This window comes from Echinops telfairi, unplaced genomic scaffold (assembly GCF_000313985.2).
Source record: "Echinops telfairi isolate 266 unplaced genomic scaffold, ASM31398v2 ScPeMD7_25;HRSCAF=90, whole genome shotgun sequence".
NCBI classification, from domain to species: Eukaryota; Metazoa; Chordata; class Mammalia; order Afrosoricida; family Tenrecidae; genus Echinops; species Echinops telfairi.
The window spans coordinates 33,144,652-33,168,536 of NW_022103922.1; the positions used below are offsets into that span (position 1 = coordinate 33,144,652).

The window sequence follows — 23,885 nt, forward strand, 5'->3', positions numbered from 1 at the left end:
GGGGCTTAAGTGGAGAGCAAATGTTTTGAGAATGACAAGGGCAATGAATGTACAAATGTGCTTTACACAATTGATGTATGTATGGATTGTGATAAGAGTCGTACGATCCCCTAATAAAATGATAAAAAAAAGAAGAAGAATAGCACCATGTCTCGTCACCACTAAAGACCGTGGGGAAAAAAGTCTGGGTCCCTTTGGAGCTGTTCTTTCAAAGCACAGCATGTTTCCACTCCACGCTCTTTTTCCTGGTCAGTCAGAACCCGAGACACCAATTTTATAGCAACCCTTCTCATTCCCAAATCTTCTGTTAGAATTTGCTGAACCGAGTGCCCAGATAGTCCAGACAACTCCCCATCTCCTCAGTGGTCCATGGTTGGTCTTTGAGCACAGGTACACAAATTTTGTCAATATTTTCATCTGATAGGGAAGTTGACAGACGTCCAGAACGAGATTTGTCTTCAATAAACATTTCACCTTTTTGGAAACAAGAAAACCACTTGTACACTTGAGCTTTTCCCATAGCGTCGTCCTTGTAAGCTGTGTTCAATAACACAACAGTTTCTGCAGCAGTTTTCCCAAGCAGGAAACAAAATTGCACATAGGTACAAATGTGCTTGATACAATTGATGTATGGATTGTTATAAGAGCTGTAAGAACCCCCAATAAAATGATATATTTTTAAAGTAAAAATAAATATAATAATAAAGTGTTGTAGAACAAGGATGTCACTTGAGGACTAAGGTATGCCTGACTCAAAAAGTTGGATAGCGAATAAGGAAGGCAACAGAACACTGGATGCATTTTAATTATGGTATGGTAGAGAATGTTGAAAGGACCATGGACCGTCACAAGAACAACAAAAATCGGTCTTGAAATAAGGACAGCGAAGATGCTCCTTAAAAGTGAGGATGGCGAGACTCCGTCTCACCTACTTTGGACATTTCATCAGGAAAGACCCGATCCTGGGAAAGGACCTCGTGCTTGGTAAAGTAGAGGGCAGCGAAAAAGAGGAAGACCCTCAAGAGATGCATTGACCCGGTGGCTGCAGCAATGGCTCGAGCCTGGCAACAATTGTGAGGAGGGCGCAGGGCGCAGGGCTGCGCTCTGTTGTACAAAGGTCTCCACGAGTCAGAACCCACCTGACGGTGATAAAAACGAAAAGGTAAGAAGTGACAACAGCCATCTCAGAACAACAGCAGCACAAGTAACTGGGGAAAACGGGATTGCTGAAACTAGAAAGCCAATGTTGCTGTTGGGCCACTGAGTTCCTTCCAACTTGAAAACACCAGTAGAAAACAGAGAGGTAGAAGATATGAAAGATAGACTTACTGTCTTAACGGGGCCCAATCAAGACGCCCCGGATGCACTTACCAGGAATATGAATGGGACAACACTGGCAAAGAAATGATAGGAAAAGATTTCTTAGACTGGAAAGAGGATATGAATTCTGGATTTTTACTGCCCAGTTTCAGGGAGGGACAAACAACAGAAAAGTGGATGAAGGGAAACGTCGGTGTAAGGCATGAAAAACCATTTTTATAAATTATCGAGGAAGAGGGAGAAATGAGCTAATACCAAGGGCTCAAGTAGAAAGAAATGTTTTGAAAATGATGATGGCATCATATGTACAAATGTGTTCGACATAATGGATGGATGGATGGACTGTGATAAGAGCTGTCAGAGCCCCCAATAAAATGATTTAAAAAAATACGGAATTACACAATATGAAATTTTAGAGCTTCAAGGATATATAAAAGACCTTCAAGGATCTATAGAAGACCTTCACATCTTTCACAGCGATATGAGATAGTAATGACAACAGCAACAAAAATCCAATTGGCATCAGATTTCTCACAAACATTTAACACTACCTTTTCAGAGAAGCCTTTTCTACCTATCTAAAGTAGCCACCCACCACGGCCTCTTCAGTCCATTAGCCTGTTTTATTTTCCTTTTGGGCACTTTTCATAGTTCAATTGCATGCAGTCATTTCTTAAATTGTTTGTTGTCCACCTCTAGCTGCAGGATCGTAAACTCTTTGATGATAATAAGTCCATTGTCTTTTCTCAGCACTGTATTCCCTTCTATAAAACTATACCTGACATGTAATGGAAGCTCCATTATTCTTTGTTGAGTGAGTAAGTAAATGAATAAATGTCGTATGTACCAAAGTACGAGTCTCTAAGGTAGAAATCATGTCATAATCATCTCTATTACCCTGAGAGTGCCTTGCACAAAGTAGTGCTCAGGATCTGTCTATTGAATGAAGTGTTCTTGAATTAGCTAGGTTACCAGCTGAGTAGTTTTATGTGTGTGATATTTATGCCAGGACATTATCAGTTTAGTCAGATGCAATAAACGCCCGGTACTCTTTAAGTAAGCTAAAGCAGAAATCGTTTCTGATTTAAACACTTAATTCTCTCCCGCTGCCCTATGAAATGTTTTGTAGGGAAAAATCTGCCTGACACAGAAAACATATTTAGAATGTGGGTTCCTGTTGAACCCTTAGAACAGCTGCAAATTTGAGCATTTTTCTTTCCCCAGCAGCCAGTGCTTAACAGTGGCAGGCCTTACAGTGTCCGTAGTCTATTAAGTAAGAGTGTATTGGAGGGGCAAACAAACAGAATGCTTAATATTGGAAGAATGTGAGAAATCCAGGATTTACTTGTGAGCGGAATCACAGTGCTGCACTGAGATTCCAACGGATCAAGGAGTACTGTCCTTTTCCAGCTCCCAGCAAGGCCTGGGAGCGTCAGTGTGACAGCCAGTGGCGTTAGTTCTTAGTGATCTGAACTGAGAGCAGTTCAGTCTTTTAGAACCACTGTTACCAAAGGGAGACTGTTTGCTTTTCTTGAGTCAATTGACTTTCGCTCTGGTAGTAAGGAGTGCTGGTGGTGCAGTGGTTACGGGTTGGGCTTCTTAACCACAAGGTCAGCAGTTTGAAACCACCAGCCACTCTGTGGGGAGGGAAACAAGACGTTTCTTCTTCTAGAAAGAGTGACAGACTTGGAAGGCCACAGAGGCCATTCTGCCCAGTCCTGCAGTATACGTGACAACGTTTATAATAACTGGAGAGCATGATCCGAGATGCTAGACTATGAAACCTAGAGCTTCAAATGAAAAGATGAAGAAGTAAGTAAGTAAAGCTTTGATTAGAGGAAGAGATTGAGTGGAAACCGTGAATAAGCCGTTTTGAATTATTGCAAACAGTACTGATCAGGGCAAGAACCAGATAACCAGATCTGCTCACTCGGGACTATACTGGCACCCACATCGGTGATCAGGGCGCAGATAGGTGTACCCCCTCCTCCCCCCCGCCCCACACAATCTCCCTGTGACCATCACACACACACATACACACCTAGCTACCTAGCTGCCTTTCCTTTTTCAGTCTTTGTTCTTCCCCCTTCCCCTCCCTCGCACTTTCCCTTTTCCCTTTTTCCCTCCAACCCTCCCTTTGCTCTGATGCAATGGAGCAGGTGTCCCACCCCCTCCCCCTCCCCCTTCAGCAGCGCCACATTCCCAGTGCAGCTGTGTTCAGAGACGCAAGCTTGCACTGGTACTGTATCACAGCCCACGGACTTATTGTTTCTTCATCGTTCTTCTCTTGTCACACCTCCTTTGGTGGTTTTGTTTTTCTTTCTTCTTCTTTTCTTCCTGTTTATACTCTCCCTTTTTTTTCTCTTTTCCCCAGCAGTTGGAAGTTAGCAACCTTACCCAGTTATACCTGCCACACCTGTTGCTCACCCACTAAATGATTGCTTCCAGCTACTCCACCCCCACTGGATCAATGACAAATGGCAGCCGACACCTGCTTCCCCCGTCCTTGGTTTCTCTACACCACCAGCAACCAAAGACTAGTGACCACACTTCCACCCAGAGACAGGCGATGAGCACCCCGCTGCTGCTAAACTAGCACCTAATAGTGCAGCACACTTGCTTCATTGCCTAGATACTATCAGTAGAATTACTTTATGCCCCGTGAGGATGATTTACAATGTTACAGTGCAATGATAATGATGCCCAGAGACATAGATAACCATAGATATAGAAATGAATTGGAGGCTCACAGTTAGTTCTATCTCTAATCTAAGAACAATTCGTTCCTATGACATGACCCTACTCAGCCTCATGAAGAGATCACTGAAGATATGGGTGCCACAGCAAAATATGATGAACAAAGCAGATGGTGCCTGGCTATCAGAAAGAATAGCATATGGAGTCCTAAAAAAAGCACCCATATAAGTGAGATGGGGGTAGTCTCAGAGCTTAAATGCCTAACACCGGTTTGCAGAAGGTTAAGGATGATGGGAAGCCCCAAATCCATTTGCAGGGTCCACATCTGGATTAAGCCTCCGGTGAATCCTCTCTGACCTTGGTCCAGGGATGGGAATCACCTTACTATCAGACAGAGCGCATTGCAGAGGTGATTATGCCAGATGTGGCTACGTTAATATGTAACAACTTATCTCCCTTTGATCCATTTTTAAGTCGTCTCAGTTTTTAATACTGTCTGCTTTCTTTTTTATATATTTTTGTTTTAGTTTGTCATTGTTTTTGTTTGCATGGTGTTTGTTTTTTTTTAGTTTATCAAATACAGATAGGTAAATCTGTATAGAGACAATAACTGGATTAATAATTACCTGAGGACATGGCAGGGGGGCTTGGGGTAGCTGGGGAGCTAACGAGTATGACCAAAAAAGCAATTGATTGTGGTGATGATGGCTTAACTCGTTAATATGATTGAACTGTTGAATTGTAGGATATGTGAATTATATAACAATAAAATTATTTGAAAAGGGGAAAAAAAGTTCAACAAACTCTAAGTAGGATAGACCTTAAAAGAAAATTAAAAAGATATACCATAATTAAGGTTTCCAAAACTAAAGTCAACGAAAGAATCCTGAAAGAAGCTCAGGAAAAAATGAAAAGTTATTTACAAAGGAGAATTAATAAACCTAAGCTCAGATTTCTCCACAGAAAACATGCAGGCATGGTAGAGGCACAACAGTCTGTGTGATCACGAGGTGCTGAAGGGATCCATTATCAGGTATCAAAGAACAAACTATCATATCATTGTGTGCTCACCTTCCCTATACAACCACTGAAAACAAATGGGTGCATAAGCAAATGTGGTGAAGAAAGCTGATAGTGCCTGGCTATCAAAAGATATAACATCTGGGGTCTTAAAGGCTTGAAGGTAAACAAGCGGCCATCTAGCTCAGAAGCAACAAATCCCACATGGAAGAAGCACACCATTCTGTGTGATCATGAGGTGTCAAACAGATCAGGTATCAGACATCAAAGAACAAAAAAATCATTGTGAATGAGGGGGGGTGCAGAGTGGGGACTCAAAGCCCATCTGTACACATCTGGACAACCCCTTACAGAAAGGTCTCAGGGAGGAGATGAGCCAGTCAGGGTGCAGTGTAGCAACGATGAAACATACAACTTTCCTTTAGTTCTTAAATGCTTCCTCTCCCCCGCCCCCGCCCCCACTATCATGATCCCATTTTTGCCTTACAAATATGGCTAGACCAGAGGATGTACACTGGTACAAACAGGAAATGAAAACACAGGGAATCCAGGACAGATGACCCCTTCAGGACCAGTGGTGAGAGTGGCAATACCAGGAGGGTAGAGGAAAGGTGGGGTAGAAAGGGGCCACCGATTACAAGGATCTACATATAACCTCCTCCCTGGAGGATAGACAACAGATAAGTGGGTGAAGGGAGACATCAGACAGTGTAAGATGGGACAAAATAATAATAATTTATAAATTATCAAGGGTTTATGAGGGAGGGAGGGGAAAAATGAGGAGCTGATAGCAGAAAGCAAATGTTTTGAGACTGATGATGCCAACAAATGTACAAATGTGCTTGACGCATGGATGGATGGATGAATTGTGATAAGAGTTGTACGAGCCCCCAATAAAATGATTTTTTTGAAAGAAAGAAAGAAAACATGCAGGCAAGAAGGCAATGGGAAGAGATGTGTAAAACCCTGACAGGGAAAAATGCCAATAAAGATGTACTCAGCAAAATTGTCCTCAAACAATAATGTTAGACATAAACTTACTGTCAAAGCCAATAACTTCAATCCTAGTCTAGCCAAGGAAAACTAAAGCACATGTCCACACAAATATTTATCCCAATGTATTGTAATAGCCAAAGATGAAACAATTAAAATGTTCTACAAAAAGTAAATAATGATCTATCTATACAAGAGAACGTTGCTCAGCAATAAAAAGGAATGAAGTATGTATAGATGTAGAACATGAATGAATCCCCAAATAATTATGTAGTGTTAAAAAAAAGGCCAAACAGAGAAACGAAAGGAATATATACCCTGTGATCTCATTTAAATAAAGTTTTAGAAAATGCAGTCTGATCTGTAGTGGCAGGAAACAGATTCGTGCTGCCTGGGAACCAAGAGATGGGAAATATGGAAGGAGGAATTACAAAGGAGCACCGGGAAACTTTTGGGGTTCCTAGGTGTGCTCACTCTCTTGATTGTGGTGATATTTTAATGGATAAATACTTAATTTGGAGCCCTGGTGAGGCAGTGGGTATGAGCTGGACTTTGATTCGCATGATTGGCAGTTCAAAACTACCAGCAGCTGCTTCGGAGAAAGACTGGCTTTCTACTTCTGTAAATAGTTAGTCTCAGAATATCACAGGGGTCGCTCTGAGGCAGCATTGACCTGATGGCAGTGTGCTGAGTTTGAGTGGATGCTTAATAGACTGCCGTATACACTCAGTATAAGCCGACCCGAATATCAGCTGAGGCACCTAATTTTACCACAAAAACGACATTAAAAGTGTGCTGAAAAACTCGGTTTATACACGAGTGTATATGGTATATACCTTAAATATATATCGTTTATTGTAATTCGATTATACTTTAATAAAGCCATTGGGGGTGTTTGGTAAACAAAGGAAGAAAGCACAAATTAAGTGAGGTGTTCAGAAGTGACAGTAAGGGTTGCCCACAGTGCCTTGGTGACGACATAGGAGTGGGTTTTCAAGTGCTGAAAATGTTTCTCCAGATGGGTGCTGGTTCCATTGGTGTGATTACATTGGGAAAAATCCATCATCTTCCATATTTGTGATTTTCTTTATGTACGTTATACCTCAACTAAAAGTTTAAAAATTACCCGTGGATGGTATCAGATTAATCTAGAACTGATAATCAAGGTAAGATAGATTAGAGTTTCAATGACTACACAGAAAGGCATTTCTTGTTCATGTGACAATCCAATGGAGGTTGTTCAGGAGACAGGAACTTAATTAGTACTTAATATTTTCTAGTTATTATTATCTCCATTTCATATCCCAAAGAGGGCTCTAGTTGGGCTTCCACTGCAGTCCCACTGCACTGCTACCTAGAACCTGTAGTGAACTATAGGGCTTCTTTGGCCTCTGTTAGTCTGAGTACTTTAGAGAAACAAATCCACAGAAACTCATGTATAAGAGAGAGTTTTATATGAAGGGTAAGTGCACATCAAGAAAACATCCCAACCCAGTGCTGCCCAAGCCCACAAGTCCAACATTAACCTATTAACCCCTGTGTCCGACACCAGTCCACAAAGTCCTCCTCCATCTCACAAAACAGAGGCAATGATGCCGACTTGACTGCCGGAGAAAAGCCACGTCAGTGAACGTGTAAGCATCTCAGCGCCGGCAGGAGTCTCCACACGGCTGCTCCAGCACCCAGGGCTGCATCGGGGCAGGTCCATGTGGCTTCTCCCCGGGGATGTCTTGCAGGAAGTGAGGGAACTGGCTCAGCTGAAGCAGGGAACTGGCTAAGGCAGCTGCACCCTGGTCCGACCATCAGAAAGCAAGAGACCCGAGAACTCAAAAGGCGAGGCTCACCGAGCCATTTATCCCTCCACTCTTCAACTAACCCCACATGTGTTTATCAGCCAGGTTGGCACAATAAAGTAACTAACTCAGCCTCCAAGAAACAGGAAAAGCTTTGTTGAGAAATAAGGCTTGAATGAATTGTTAATGTCATTCTTTTTTTTCCCCTCCCCCCACAGATTTTCATGCTTTTAGGCAGCGTGTGTTTATTCCTAGCAATTGGACATGGCATTTGGGAATACAGGAAAGGTTTCTACTTCCAGACTTTCATGCCGTGGGAAAAATATGTCTCTTCATCATTACTCTCGGCCACCCTCGTATTCTGGTCCTATTTCATTATTCTCAACACCGTCGTGCCCATTTCCCTCTATGTCAGGTAGGTTGCTTTAATCACTTTGGGTGATGGGTGGAGGGGCTGACTTCATACTGCCTGTATTTCCCCAACTCGATTGTAAACTTTTAAAAAGCATAGACTACCTGTGTGTTCTTTAACCCATTACCTTCCCTAGTACCTCATATAGAGACCACTCCTGAGCAATAGAGAGAGACACGGTATAAATGCTTGCCTTGTCTAAACTGCTGTGCTAAATGTCTTGTTGTTAAATGCCATCCAGTTCCACCTTAGGGCCCCTGTGCAGGACAGAACAAAACACCACCTGGGCCTACACGTCTTCACAGTCTTTGCCGTAGTGGAGCCTGTTGCTCCAGCCGCTGTGTCCGTCCACTTTGTTGAGGGTCATCCTCTTTTCTCCTGACCCTGTACTTTACCAACCATGCTATCCTGTGGTGACAGGTCCAAAGTACGTAAGATGAGGTTTGACCATCCTTACTTCTTTTTTTTTTTTCATCCTTACTTCTAGAAGAGCATCCTGGCTCTCTATCTTCAAAGTCAGATTTGCTCCTGCTTCTGGCAGACAGTGGTAGATTTAATACTCTTCACCATACTGTAATTCAAAAGCACTCATCAATATTCTTTGTTTAGCTTTCACATGCAACTGAAGTGACTGAAAATACCCTGGCTTGGGCCAAGCACATCTTAGTCCTCAGAGTGGCAGCCTACTTCTTCCTTTTTTTTTTTTTTTTTAACACTTTGAGAAGTCTTTTGCACCAGATTTGCCCAGTGTAGCTTTATTTTGTCTGATGCTTCCACGAATGTGGATTGTAGATCTAAGAAAAACCAAATCCTTGACTGCTTCAATCTTTTCTCCATTGATTACGATGTAGCATATTGGCCCAGTTGTGTGGATTTTTGTCTTCTTTGCACTGAAGTGTAGTCAGTACTGCAGGCTGTAGACTTTGCCTTGCGGTTGGTTAATTAGCCTTCTTCCAGTCCTGATGCCGCCTTCTTCATATAGTAACTTCTCTGATTATTCGCTCCGCATGCAGGTTGACTAAGTGTGGGAAAAGGATACCCTGACCCAAACCTCTCCCCTTGCTCGGTTTGAACAACTGCTTCTTGGTCTGTGGACTTTTCCATGAGCAAAATTGAAGGTCCAGATTCTGCAGGAGCAGACTTAGCTGTGAGCAAATTACCATTCGTCAAAATGTTATCCATAGTTTGTTTTGACCCACACAGTTGAATAGTTTGCATATTCAAAAAATGCAGGTAAACATGTTTCTGATATTATCAGCTTTCCACCAAGGTCCGTCAGCATCAAGAATGATATCCTTTGTTTTACATCCTATTTTAAGTCCAACTTGAGTTTCTGGTAGTTCCATGTCAAAGTACTGCTGTAACTGTTACATTAACTTCAGCAAAATTTTACTTACATATGGTATAAATGATATTGTTCAATACTGTTGGTTTAGCTTTCTTTTGAATGGGCATAAATACCAATCTCTTTTACTTGATTAACCAAGTGTCTGTCTTCCAAATATCTTACATGGACTAGTGAGTATAACCAGTACTTTCAGCTCGTTGAAACATTTCCATTACTATTCCATCAATTCCTGGAGTTTGGGGGCGTTTTCCTTCTTCTTCTTCTTTAAACCATTTTATTTGGAGTTAATACAGATATATCATTCCATAGTTCAGTCACATCAAGCAGTATTGTATAATTTCTAGCACAATCAGTTTCATTCTTTTCCTTCCTGGACTCCTTGACATCTGCTCCCTTTTACCCCCACCTCTCCCAGCCCCCACCCCACCCATGGATGCTTTTTTGAAATCATTTTATTTGTGGCTCATACAACTCTTATCACAATCCCTCCATCCATTCATTGGCCAAGCACATTTGTATATTTGTTACCATCATCATTTTCAAAACATTTTCTTTCTACTTGAGCCCTTGGTATCAGCTTCTCATTTTTCCCCTCCCTCCCTCATGAGCCCTTGAAAATGATCAGTTATTAGTATTTTTTCATGTCTTACACTGACCAATGTTTCCCTTCACCCACTTTTCTGTTGTCCGTCCCCCTGGGAGGGGTTATATGTAGAGCATTGTGATCGGTTCCCCCTTTATCACTACTCTCATTATTGGTCCTGAGGGGTTTATCAGTCCTGGATTCCCTGTGTTTCCAGCTCTTATCTGTACCAGTGTACATGCTCTGGTCTAGCCCGATTTGTAAGGTAGAATTGGGGTGTTGATAGGGGGCGGCAGGAGGGGCGGGGGAGGAAGCATTAAAGAATTGGAGGAAAGTTGTATGTTTCTTCAGTGCTGTACTGCGCCCTGACTGCGGAGCCTGGTTTCATTTGCCAATGCTCTCAGTGGAGCTTGGACTCCTTCCTTGAGCACCATTGTTTCTTGATCATATTCCACCTCCTAAAATGATTGAACATCAGCCAATTATTTTTGTACAGTAGCTCTGTGTACTCTTTTCACCCTCTTTTAATGCTTCCTGTATTGTTCAATATTTTGCCCACAGAATCTTTCAATACTGAAATTCAAGACTTGCATTTTTTCTTCAGTTCTTTCAGCTTAAATGTCAAATATGTTCTTCCCTTTGGGCTTTCAAATTCCAGGTCTTTGCACATTACGCAATACTAACTTTTCTTCTCAAGCTGTCCTTTGAGGTCTTCCGATCAGATCTTTCTCATCATCACGTCTTCCATTTGCTCTAGCTACTCTATATTTAAGAGCACGTTTCAGAGGTTTGTTCCGGCATCTGTTGTGATATTTTCCTTTTAATGGCCTTTGGCTTTCTTCATGTATGATGTCATTGATGTTATCCCACAGCTTATCTGGTTTTCAGTTTTTAGTGTTCAATATGTCAAATCTGTTGATCTCTGCATTCAGATAGGATACAATCAAGGTCATATTTTGGCTCTCATGCACTTCTTTTCATTTTCTCCAGCTTTAACTTAAACTTACATATGAACCACTGATGGTCTGTTCCTTAGTTGGCCCCTGGCCTTGTTCTGAATTATGATATTGATCTTCTCCATTGTTTCTTTTCCACAGATGTAGTTGATTTGATTCATGGGTATTCCTCAATGTATCCATGAGGTCTACGTATACAGTTGCCATTTATGTTGTTGAAAAAAAGGGATTTGCAATAAATAAGTCGTTGGTCTTGCAAAAATCCTATCATGCATCTCCCATTGTTTCTATCACCCAGGCTGGCTTTTCCAGCTACTGATCTCTCTTTATGGAGTCTTGGTGGTATAGTAGGTTATGCATTAAGCTGTTAACCACAAAGTCAGTTGTTCAAACCCACAAGCCACTCCATAGGACAAAGATGAGGCTGTCTGCTCCAGTAAAGATTTAAAAGTCTCGGGGGAGGAGGGAGGTGGAAAATGAGGAGCTGATAACCAAGGGCTCAAGTAGAAAGCAAATGTTTTGAGAATGATGATGGCAACAAACATACAAATGTGCTTGACACAATGTATGCATGTATGTATTGTGATAAGAGTTGTATGAGCCCCCAATAAAATGATTAAAAAAAAAAAGAAATAAAGAATTCAAATCCCAACAATGTAGCTTAAATAAATTTCATACATAGATAATAAAACACTTAAAATATATAAAATGGAGTCATTGAAATACATGTAGCTGAATGGACAGGAAATAGGCTATAGCTGCTGCTGCATCACTGTGGAGCCTCAAGCACAATGAACTCAAACATCGCCTGGCCCTGTGCAATCCTTACAATAAAATTAAAAAAAGATTTAAAAGTCTCAAAAACCCAAAGGGGCACTTCTACCCCATCCTATAAATTTACTGTCAGAATCAACTCAGTGGCAGTGAGTTAAATTGAATTGATCTTTCTTTGTCTCCATCTTTCCTGTTCCAGTTATCAAAAATTACCAATGCATCTTGATTGTATGTTTGATCAATTTCAGGCTGTAGAAGTTGCTACAAATCTTCAATTTCCTTATCTTTAGCATTTGTTGATATTCTTCTCGGGTATATGGATATTATCCTATCACTAACAGCATTATACTTCAGGATACACCTTAAAATGTTCTTTTTGACAATTAATGTGACATTATTTCTCTCCAGTTTGCCATTCTCGGCATAGTGAACTATGATTGTCAGACTCAGGATGGCCTATCCCAGCCCTTTTCAACCCCTTAATGCCTAGAATATTTATCTCTATGTATTCTATTTAATTTATCATGACTTTCAATTTCCCTAGACTCGTGCTTTGTATATCCACTGTTCCAGTTATTAATGGATGTTTGCAGCTGTTTGTTCTCATTTTAAGTTTTCTCATCTCGATCAAGCCATATCAACAAATGAAGGTCCCAAAGGCTGTAGCTTATCCATATCATGAAGGAGACAGCTCTTCCCTGGTCGTATTTTGAGGACCTTCCAACCTGTGGGGCTCATCTTCCAGCACTCTATCAAACAATATTCTGCTGCTATTCACAAAGTTTGGGGGGACAAGATTTTTAGAAATAGATCACCAGAGCCTCCCTAATCTGTCTTAGTCTAGAAGTTTTCTGAAACCTGTCCACTGTGGGTGACCCTGTTGCTACTTGAAATACCAGTAGTGCAGCTTTTAGCAACACACAAGCCACTACAATATGACAAACTGATAGATGAATGGTGGACACAGAAAAGTGGTGGACAGGTGTGTTAGTCCGGGTACACTAGGAAACAAAGTCAAAAAGACACTCATGTGTATAGGAAAGAGCTTTACATATAAGAGCCATTGAATATTGAGAATATTGAGAAGACATCCCAACCCAGTCTAGATCAAGTCTATAAGTCCAATATTAGCCCATATATATGATATCAATCTATAAAGCCCTCTTCAGACTCATGTAACACATGCAATGATGCCAAATGCAGGAAGATCACAGGTCAGTTGGTGCAAAGTCTTGTGGATCCAGTGGCCTTCTAAGCATCTCAGCACTGGCAGGGGTCTCCACGTGGCTCCTCCAGCTCCAGCTCCGAAACTCTGCCTCAGGGTAGCTTCATGTGGCTTTTCCTCAGAATTGTCTCAAAGGAAGTGAAGAGAGAGAGAGAGAGTCTCCCACCTCCAAGGAGGAAATACAGGAGTTCCCAGAATCCTCAGGAGAAGGCCATGCTCACACAGAGGCTTCATTGGCTACATCCTGATTGACAGAGTAGACTCCACCCCTTCACTCTTAATCCTCTCAAGTCCCAAATTGACACCAGATGATGTAACTGCCACAACAGGTGAGTAGGTTCCCAATAAGACAGATGCTCTAACTTTCAGATACGGGCCCTGTCCTACCCTGGAACTGGTAAGAAGGAAACCAGGACACTATATTTGCTTGTCTTGCTCTAATCCAGGGCTCTTCTCTTCTTGCTTTCTCCTTAGTGTTGAGATAATAAGATTGGGCAACAGTTGCTATATCAACTGGGATCAGAAGATGTATTACGCACCAAGGAACACACGAGCACAGGCTCGCACCAGCACCCTTAACGAAGAGCTTGGTCAAGTCAAATATGTGTTCTCTGACAAAACAGGGACCCTGACGCAGAACATCATGATTTTTAAAAGGTGTTCTATTAATGGGACGTTCTATGGTATGCATGCCCTCCTGCTTTCCCTGGGTCCTGGGGAGATTCAAATCTGTAGATTGTTTTCCGGAATGATTTAGTTCTAAATTGGTGTTGTTATTGTTAGAAGCCATCGAGTCACACTGGACTCAGAGGACCCCGTGGGCAGAGTAGGATTACCGTGTTGGGTTTTTCAGACTGTAATCAGGGAATCAGATCACTCAGGAGCTTCGGCATGGTTTTGAACTGCCAACCTTGCAGTTACCAACCTTGCCATGTGCCTCCTATTCTTGCAGCCCCCCACCCCCTATTCACTAAGTAAAGTGCACATAGCAAGCTCAATTCTAATCAAAAGGCATTTATTTTGAGTTATAGGTGCAATTCATTGTGTTGGGCAGAGGGAAACCCCGAGCTATATAAGACTTAGTCTCTATTCCTAATGTCTTGAAGAAGAAAATATATTAGACCAAATAAGCAGACATTTTATGGCTGAAGCTGAAATGTGATCCCCCCTTAGAGATGTCTCCCAGGTCCAATCCCTCACTTACGTTATACCTCAAGTGTATGTTCATTTGTGTGGTAGTGTTGAATCCCATATGTGCGATCATTCATGCCTGATGTCTCAGCAGAGGAAGAGAGTCGCATCTGAAAAGCTAGAACTCCCAAGGTGTCCTTTTGGAATGATGAACAATCTTGGAACTACAGAGACATGGCGGTTGTGTTCATGAATACATGAATTGTGCACGTTAAAATAGTTCATTGTAGTTACGTGAATTTCACCTTAATTCAAAACGAAAGCTAGAGCAGTCTATTTCCTACTACATGCCAAATAAACTTTCATAAACGTAAACTTTGGAGACTCATTTGGGCTGAAGATCTTAATTCTCTGACTCATTGTATAGACCTAACCACGTGCTAGGCACGGTTGAAAAGGGTCCTGAGTGTTTCCAGCCTTCCCATCAGGACTGTCTCCCACCTCACGCACTCTGTACTCCCACTGGCTGGATATCAGGAGCATTCTGGAGCCTTCTTCTCTGGGTGCCTTTTCTGATGGAAGGCTGGTTGTGGTGTGAAGTTGCTTAGGGATCAGTGGCTGACTAATCCCCAGCATTGCCTCACTCTTCCTTGAGGGGGAAATATGAGGCGCAGGGGATGATCGCTTCCTACCTTGGGGAAGGGATCTTGGGGAAGGGATCTCCTTCAGACGTTGTTAGTTGGCCTGAGGAAATTCAGGATAACTTGACTGCAGATGTGGGATGAAGGAATCAGAAGAAATAAGATTTTTAAAGCCTTACTTTACACGCCTTGCCAAGTCTCTACCCTGTTTACTCACCAACAGGTACTGTCATTGACAATAATGGATGGAGAATGGAAAGCTCTGAGGTGAGTGGCAACGTGTGAAGTGCATGTGAGAGCCTGCATGGTGTGATACACGGCTGCCTCTTCAACACACGTTTGGTTTCCCTGGAAACTGCCCACTGCTGCTAAGTCAACTCTGGCTCATAATGACTCTATAGAACAAAGAAAACCTGTTCCTTAGGGGTTTTGAGGCTGTAAATCTTTGTGGGAGCAGAAGGCCTCTTCTTTTTCCCATGGAGCAGCTGGTGGTTTTGAACGGCCAGTTTCTCGGTGAGCAGCCCTATGCTTAACCCACTACCCTACCAGGACTTATTTTGATCTCCCCTAGTATCTAGAATATTAAAGCTCATGTTATTATCAAGTCATGATCACCTTCTATACCAGCAGTTCTCAACCTGTGGGTCTTGGCCCCTTTGGGGGTAGAACAACCCTTTCACAGGGGTTACCTAAGGCCATCAGAAAAGACATATTTCTGATGGTCTTAGGAACCAAGACACTGCTCCTCTATCCGTCTCTAGCCATTGCCCTGAGATAATCTTCAAACTTTAAACCAAATACTGTATATCTCCAAAGACATTCTTAACGCAAACAGTAGTTCAGCTTGACTGGGAGAGAAGTCTGCCTTGAGCTTCATGCTCTTTGACTCTCTCTCTCTAGGAATCACAGTGACAGCGAGCAGGGTGATTCCATAGGCAGCTTAGGGAGCCGTGGAGTTGAGCTAATGGGGAGGAACAACTTAGAAAAGAAGAGGGAGAACCGTCATCTAACTTTAAGAATGCGCTCAGTGACTCTCAATCGTAGAAAGTATTGAGTTGGTGAGTGTTCTGGTGTGCATGATTTCAACAGCAAAAGCAAAATACGTCACAAAGACTCCTGCTGTCGTGGTTAGATGCGATTAAGTCAGTTCCCACTCCTAGTGAGCCCTTTACAAGGGAAGGAAAACACTGTCCTCACAGTTGTGGATGCATGAGTCCATTGTTGCAGCCACTGGCCTCTCCTGAGCAGGTTCCTGAGTACAGGAGATGAAGTCTCGCCGTCCTTACCACCTAGGAGCACGTGGCCGTACTTCTTCCGAGGCAGACACGTGTGTTCTCTTGGCGTCCCGTGGCACTTTCAGTATTGTTCACCAGCCTTCGTTCAAATAGATTTTTCTTCTGTCTTCCTTCTTCCATGTCCAAGCTTCGCATGCACATGAGACGATTGAAAATACCGTAGCTTGGTTCAGACACACCTGATCTTCAAAGTCACAGCCTTGCTTTTCAACGCTTTAAAGAAGTCTCGGCCAGCAGATTTCCCCAATGCAACACTCCCTTTGATTGCGTTTGAATTCTAATTACAATAATTATCAATGTATCTTGATTGCATGTTTGATCAATTTCAGACTGAAGACACGGGTAGAATGCATCTATTTCTTCATCATTGGCTTGAGTGGTTGCCGTATAAATATAAATAATTGTTGTATTAACTGGATTTCCTTGCCTGCATATAGATATTCTCCCATCACAGACAAGACTGTACTTATAGATCTTGAAAGGTTCTTTTTGATAGTGAATGTGACAACATTCTTCTTCAATTTGTCATTCCCAACATGGTAAACCATCTGATTGTCTGATTCAAACTGGCCAATAAAAATCCATTTCAGCTCACGAATGCCTAGAGTATTGATCTTTATTTGATTTTTGACCACTTCCAATTTTCCTAGATTCATATGTTCTGACTATTATTAGATTCCACGTTCTGACTATTATTAGATGTTTGAAGCTCTTTCTTCTCATTTTATCTCATGCTCCGCCTGCAGATGAAGGTCCCCCGAACTTGACGCCATCCGCATCCTTACGGCCAACTTACGGCCAACGCCACTTTGAGAGCGCAGATCTGCCTCAGACATATTTTGAGCTCTTCCGACCTAACGGGCTCCTCTTCTGGCATTATATCTAACCATGTTCTGCTAGTCATAACGTGTTTTTTGTCTATCTGACAACGTCCCACTGCTTTTCATAAGGTTTTCCATGGCTTGTCACTCAAAAATGGATGGCCTGTTCCTTCTTCAGTTTGCTCTTAGTCTGGAAGCTTCACTGAACCCTGTTAACCTTAGGTGACCGTCCTGCTACTTGAAACACCGGTGATAATGCTTCCAGGATCACAGCAACAAACCACAATAGGACAAACTGACAGCCAAATGGGAGATAAGAAACAATCATTTGCTTTCATACATGTTTTGTAGTGTTGAAAACTATTTTAAATAATCAGCATGGATTGTTACATATAGTAATAACCCATGATTATTAGTTCAAAACTTCAGCACGGCAAAAGTATATGAAATCAAATCATTCAGTCCCATTTAGAGATCCACTCCAAAAGCTCATTCACATTAAGTCCGTTCCAGGGTAGAGCAACCCTGAAGGGCAGATCCGCATTGCCTCGTGGGGCTCCTCTGCAGAAGCAGACAGCCACAGCTTTCTCCCGTGGAAAGTCTGGTGGCCTTGAACCGCCCACTTCTCAGTTAAAAGCACTGCACCCCCAGCGCTCCTTCCACTTAGATAAGCTGTGTAAAGTTGGGAGTCTGCCTTTCCAGATGTCTTTTGATGTATACATGATATAACTGCAGTTCTAGATATATTAAGTAGGTAGATAGGCAGGCAGAATTGTTCTCCGTATGCAATTTTCTACTCAGGGTTCTTTCATTGTACTTTCCCCCTACTTAATAAGGTCTTCTTGAATAACCTTGTATATTCATATGACTTTAACTGCAATAACATTGATAATCCAAATCCATCTACCCAGAGAACTCTCTCCTTGATAACTCCCTCACCATCCATAGCCAAAGCTAAGACTATTCCCTTTAAAACTGCCTCTAGGACACATTTCAAAGAATTTCCTCAATTATCACCTCCTACCTTCCACTCTGAATCCATTCTTGTCACCTGATATCCCATTTCCTTTTTGTCCAGTGCCTGAATGTCTCCTTTCAGCCTTGTTTAGCTGCTGTTTTGGATTTCAATTTCAGAGTTATCCCTGAATGCTGCCTCTCAGATCATACTGCACTGCCGCTCCAAACCAACCCTGCCTCAGTCCTGTGCCCATCCAGGTCCAGTGTGCTTGAGCATTGCTTATCTGGAAGGGGCAATCAGAAACTCGCTCAGATTTCAGAGTTCAAAAATTCCATCTGTCAAAGTCTCATGTACCCTATCTCAATGTCTAGTCTCACCATCTACCAAGGGGCCTAACTAGGAAATATAAAATTATTCTTAGCTTTTTTCCTTTTTCCATTCTTTATATTTACATCCTTTAAATTCTAACTTCTTAATTTTCTGAATCTATCCCATTAATTCGATCTTTATTGCCATTACCGAATTATTTCTCTTGTGGATCATTGCAGTGACCTCCTAGCGTGTCCCTCTGTTCCTGGTCTTGCTAGTTCCAATATAAATCCAATGATAGTCTGATGCCTTTTTCCTGAAGTATAAATTTGATTGTGTCACTGACAGCCAATAATCTCTGTGATTCCTTTTGCATATAGGATGGAAACTCAGAAGATGGTTGATGTCTACCTAGTGGTTCATCTCTCACCACTCACCAGTCTCTGGTTTGTGAATGTACTAGTATAGGAGTCCTATTCTAGAAATGCTTCAAGGGATGATATATAATTAGTTATCTTAAGTCAGTCAACCTAAAGACTTTCTGGAGCTCATAAATCTACAGTTGGCCAATTCCAGGACTTAGCTCTGGGACCTTTTCATATTTTTCCCCCTACTGTGACAAAATTCTTTTAGATGAAATATAGAAAAGAAACAACATAACTAACTACAAACTTCCCTTTCTCCAGCGCATCACCAACAGGACAGCTATATTGGGGCCCAGCTTAAGAGCCCCTACAGCTAGCATCTACAGAAAACTGTAGAAAGATCCTTGAAAGTTCTGGTATGGGCTAGAGAAAATTGCTAATAACATCACACTTCATGGTGGAGATAAGAAAGTCACAGGACCAGATTGAATCAGAAAAACAAAACATCACCACCAACTTACGTAGGCTGCTGTAAGGAGCCTAGAATCAAAGCCAAGGTCTAAAGGAGTCAAGGTCATCGTGAGGCAATGCTGTGGGTTACGTGCGGGGCTGCGAACCACAAGGCCAACAGTTCGATTCCATCAGCTGTCCACAGCAGAAAGCTATGGGAGTCTGTTCCCATAAAGATTTGCAGTCTCCAAAGCCCAATTCAGAGTTATTAGAAGTTGGAATCCACTCCACGGCAGTGAGTTTTGTGAGAAGACTTAATTCGATTGAAGCCAGGATGAAATAAGGAACGCAAGCAGCATTAATCATGAAGGTCAGAAGGAATTAGATATGCTGATAGGTCAAATAGAATGACTCAAACTGTAAACAGAAAAGATGTACTGAAATTGCCTGGCTATGTGGTCTTGCCTCTCCAGCGCCCTCGTAACCTCCATGGGCCACCAGTAGAATGTCGTAAATAGTGTCACTGCCCCTTTCCAGCTTCCCAAACCAAGCGCAGGCCAGCAGGAGGCAAAACTATTTCCAGACCCTGTCTTACTGATAGAGAGTCGTCACTTCTCATATTCTGCCATATTTGATTGTAATAAATTGAAGAGTTTAAAAAGTAGAGCCTAGATGCCCGTGCAGGATGGCCATGGTGCATCAGGGTCAACCAGGACGGGCAAAGCACAACTCAACTTGTCTCCTGTGGAAAGGATCTTTTCCAGCCCAAGGGAGTGGATGATCCGGATCAGAGCTCCAAAGCCTTAGAACCCGGCAGCGTCCCCTCCATTCCGCTTGCTTTTCTCTTCTCACCTTCCTTGAAAGTCGCCGTCATAGTCTGGGAATTGCACCCCGCCCCCTCCCACTCCCCCTACACCCCCCACCCCCACCCATTAAGTAGTTGCTAAGAAGTTTGTCCTGGTTTTTGTGTTCCAGAACACAGAAAAAGTTGACTTCTCCTACAACAAACTGGCCGATCCGAAGTTTGTGTTTTATGACAAGTCACTGGTTGAAGCAGTCAAAAGTAGAGATCGCTGGGTGCACTTATTTTTCCTCTCCCTTGCGTTGTGCCACACCGTGATGTCAGAGGAGAGAGTGGAGGGTGAGGAAGGCCGCAGGCCTCACAACTGAGACCCTGGTGTAGAGTCCAGGCTGGTTGGAGGTGGGGGTCGTTTGATGCGATTTGTAATGACTTCATCTAAAACGGACCTTTCTCAGAGAAAGTGTCTAATAGATAGTCAAGGTGGTAAGTAATGAGCTTCCAGGCCCTGAGGACATTCAAGGGGAAAATAACTTCTTAGTTTTAAAGACCATATCATCTTTGACTGGAGGTCTTAAACAAGCAAGAAGGTAGGCAGCCAAATGAATCTTGTTCTGTGATGGACGTCAACACACTCTTACTCATGCTTCCAGTAGCAGCAGCTTATCTGTGTATAGCGCTTGACAGTTTTACAAATTGATTTTGTTTATATTTCCCCTATAATCTTCATAACCGCCTTGTAAGAAAAATGACCCCAATTTTATAGAGAAGAAAATTGAAGCTAAAAGAGATGGTGACTTATCTAAAATCCTATAGTGAAGAAGGGCAGAAACGAGATAAGTAGAGTTTTGCATCTTTTTTTGCCGTGTTCATGAGCACTTACCTTACCATGTGCCTCTCTGGGCCTGCCATCCCAAGAAGGCTGTTAAGGATGGGTGGCCTCCTCTTTGCTTCCTGCCATGAGTCACAGGGCTAGTCATTGGGAAAAGTGTCTCATTGTTTGGTAAATACGTCCATGTCCTGACCTCAAAGTACTCTCCCCCACACCTCTGATGATGCTTAGCTGTTTTAAAAATCAAATTGACCTTTACAAGAGAAATAGTCTACGATATACCTCAGATTGTTAATGACATTCCAGAAGAGGAATTCTAGAAATGGCTTGAGTAATATCAAATTGAAAGGCTGCTTTATTAACGTGTATTATTTAGCTTCCCAATGTAAGTTTCAAGGTGAAAACAGTCGTTCGTGTGTATTTTCTGATCATGTACTAAACTCATTCTCAGTCTTATTATCTTATAGCAGTGTTTACAGATGTGTGGCCAGTCTTATGTCAGACTACTTGTATGAAAATAACTCTGTAGGTGTGTTAAAATTTCAATTTTTTGGGACCATCTCCCAGATTTTGTGATTCTGAATTTTCAGTGAGCAGGCAAGGGGCCCAGAAGCCTGCATTTTAAATAAGTTCCCTAAGCCACCTTTACCCACGGACGTTTGAGGATAACTACCTTTTATTTCTTTGCATCCACTGCCTATCCCACGTGTCTCTGTAACCGTAAACCAGGCCTATAAAATAAGCGGAAAGCATGGGAAAGAAAAGAGATGGCGGTAGTCTATGGAACCTGACCTTGAGAGTCAGACTAGTGAGGAAACGGAAGAAAACGCCCTCTCCTGAGACATGTCCGTGTTCACAGAAGCCGCTTTTCAGAAACACAATCCCTGCTGGGTGGACAAGCTGCAACTCTGTGGACTCAAACTTCCTTCCTTTGTCCTGCAGGCGAGCTGGTGTACCAGGCCCAGTCCCCTGACGAAGGTGCCCTGGTCACTGCTGCCAGGAGCTTTGGCTATGTGTTTCGCTCCCGGACGTCTGAGACGATCCTGGTGGTCGAAATGGGGCAAGTCAAGGTCTACAAACTGCTGGCTATTTTGGACTTCAACAATATACGCAAGCGGATGTCTGTCATCGGTGGGTGCGCCCTCTTGTCATCCTGCTCCCCTTCTTTGTCCTTCTGGCACATTGACATAATAACTCTCACTTGCGTCTACACAAAAAAGCTTTCTCTCACGCAAGAGCCTCCTCACAGGTACGGTACCTCCACGTCACATAGCTATCCCTGCTTTCTCTTATACACGTGTGGGGACTTGCTCCTCTATGCAAGGACCCTTCTCTCGTGTTCTTCCTGGCAGTGGCTTGTCACCCTTCACAGTCGAGAGAAAGACAGACTAGGGCATGACCGAGGGCAGAGAGAATATGGACTAAACATGGGATGAGGGCGGGGTTGGGGACAGCCAAAGTCACGACCATCCATGTTACCTTGCTCTCAATTCATTTGGGTTTCAGATTAAAGAGAAGGAAGAAGGTAGTTTTTCATCCTTAGCCTGGGGCTTGGACTTGGAAAACTAGGAGTGATTCTTCATGCGGGTGGGTCTCCCACGGGTGGTACTGAGTCCATGGGAGAACTGGCCTCACGCTCACCCCTCAACAAACACGTCCCGTGCCCTCTGTGAGTGATCACCCACGGAGTGCTGAGCCCTCAAAGTAGCAGGAATTGCCCTGGGAGGCCCAGGTGAGTTCTTGTAGCAGCAGCCCGTCTAGTGACTTTGCTTAATTTGCTCCTCAGTGAAGACACCAGAAAACCGGGTGATGCTGTTCTGCAAGGGCGCCGACACCGTCCTCAGCCAGCTGCTGCATCCATCCTGCAGCTCCCTCACGGAGACCACCATGGACCATCTGGATGTGAGTGTTTGAGTCTCCGGGAAGGGAGTCTGTGGTTATTTCTGGGTGTCTGGGGTAAGTCCACATGTGTGTCTCTGTGTTCGTCTTTCTGGAGGCATCTCTATTTATGTCTGTGTTTCTTGAATCAGTAGAAGAATAAGAATATGGATCCCTTACTCCCCGGGGTCCTCACCGACCACACTGCCAGCTTCTCTGGCAAACAGTTGAGTGGGGCAGGACCCCAGGGAAATGGCAAGGATTAGGTCTGTGGGACCATTTATGGACCAGAGAGATCTCTTCCTGACTCCTGGATTAGGAGGCCTAAGACAGACCTGGAATTTGCTGCAGAAGGGAGCTTGCCGAGTGGCACCACCAACAATGATGGGAGCCTTTGCTTTTAGGTGTTTCTAGCCATAAACCTAGATATACAAAGGGTTGGAGGGCCAGGAAGAGGTAGGGGGCAAATGAAAAATCAATTTTAAAAGGATTTCATAGAACTAAATGAGAGAAACACAATTTCATTCGATCATTTCTGGCTTGACCCTACATTGACACATACATAGTCAGCAACATGAAAAGTTGAACCCCTGGTCCTGCCTTTGTGAGTGAGAGTTAGTGAAATTTTTGCCTTATCACCAACAGCCACAGTTTGTGTAAATAGTGTCCAGTCACATAAAAGTTTGATCTGTATAAGTCATCAATTCATGTATTTCAGCCTGAAGCTGGCCTACACGTGTGTAATTTCCATTTTTGAACAGTGTTTTAAATTCAATACCACTGGTTAAATTAATGGCATTATCAATATAATTACCCTATGATGTCCCCAGGGGGTGATTTATAATGTTCTGTATCATAAAATGATAACGATGTTGAAAAAAATGAACCAGAGACATATATAAACCATAGATATATACTTGGGTCTTAGGCTCAAGTTAACTCTAGCCTCAATCTAACTCTAGCCTCAATCTAAGAACAATTAGTTCTTTTTTTTTTTTTTATCATTTTATTGGGGGCTCGTACAACTCTTATCACAATCCATCCATCCATCCATTGTGTCCAGCACATTTGTACATTTGTTGCCATCATCATTATTTTTAATCATTTTATTAGGGCTCATACAACTCTTATCACAATGCACACATACATCGATTGTGTAAAGCACACTTATACATTTGTTGCCCTCATCATTCTCAAAACACCCACTTTCCACTTGGGCTCCTGGAATCAGCTGCTCATTTTTCTTTTTTTTTTTTTTTTTTGAACAATTAGTTCTTATTTTATG

General features: G+C 42.6%; 1 protein-coding gene across 1 annotated transcript in view; it reads left to right on the forward strand.

Annotated features, from left to right (window-relative positions):
* The window catches only part of LOC101646724 (phospholipid-transporting ATPase FetA-like), a 79,725-nt gene that overhangs the window by 40,023 nt on the left and 15,817 nt on the right, over window positions 1-23,885 (forward strand). The window contains exons 12-17 of the mRNA XM_045289265.1: window positions 8,042-8,238; window positions 13,596-13,804; window positions 15,117-15,160; window positions 20,067-20,232; window positions 21,665-21,853; window positions 22,509-22,624. Of these exons, the coding sequence (XP_045145200.1) occupies window positions 8,042-8,238; window positions 13,596-13,804; window positions 15,117-15,160; window positions 20,067-20,232; window positions 21,665-21,853; window positions 22,509-22,624 (921 nt within the window). The remainder of the gene's footprint in view (window positions 1-8,041; window positions 8,239-13,595; window positions 13,805-15,116; window positions 15,161-20,066; window positions 20,233-21,664; window positions 21,854-22,508; window positions 22,625-23,885) is intronic.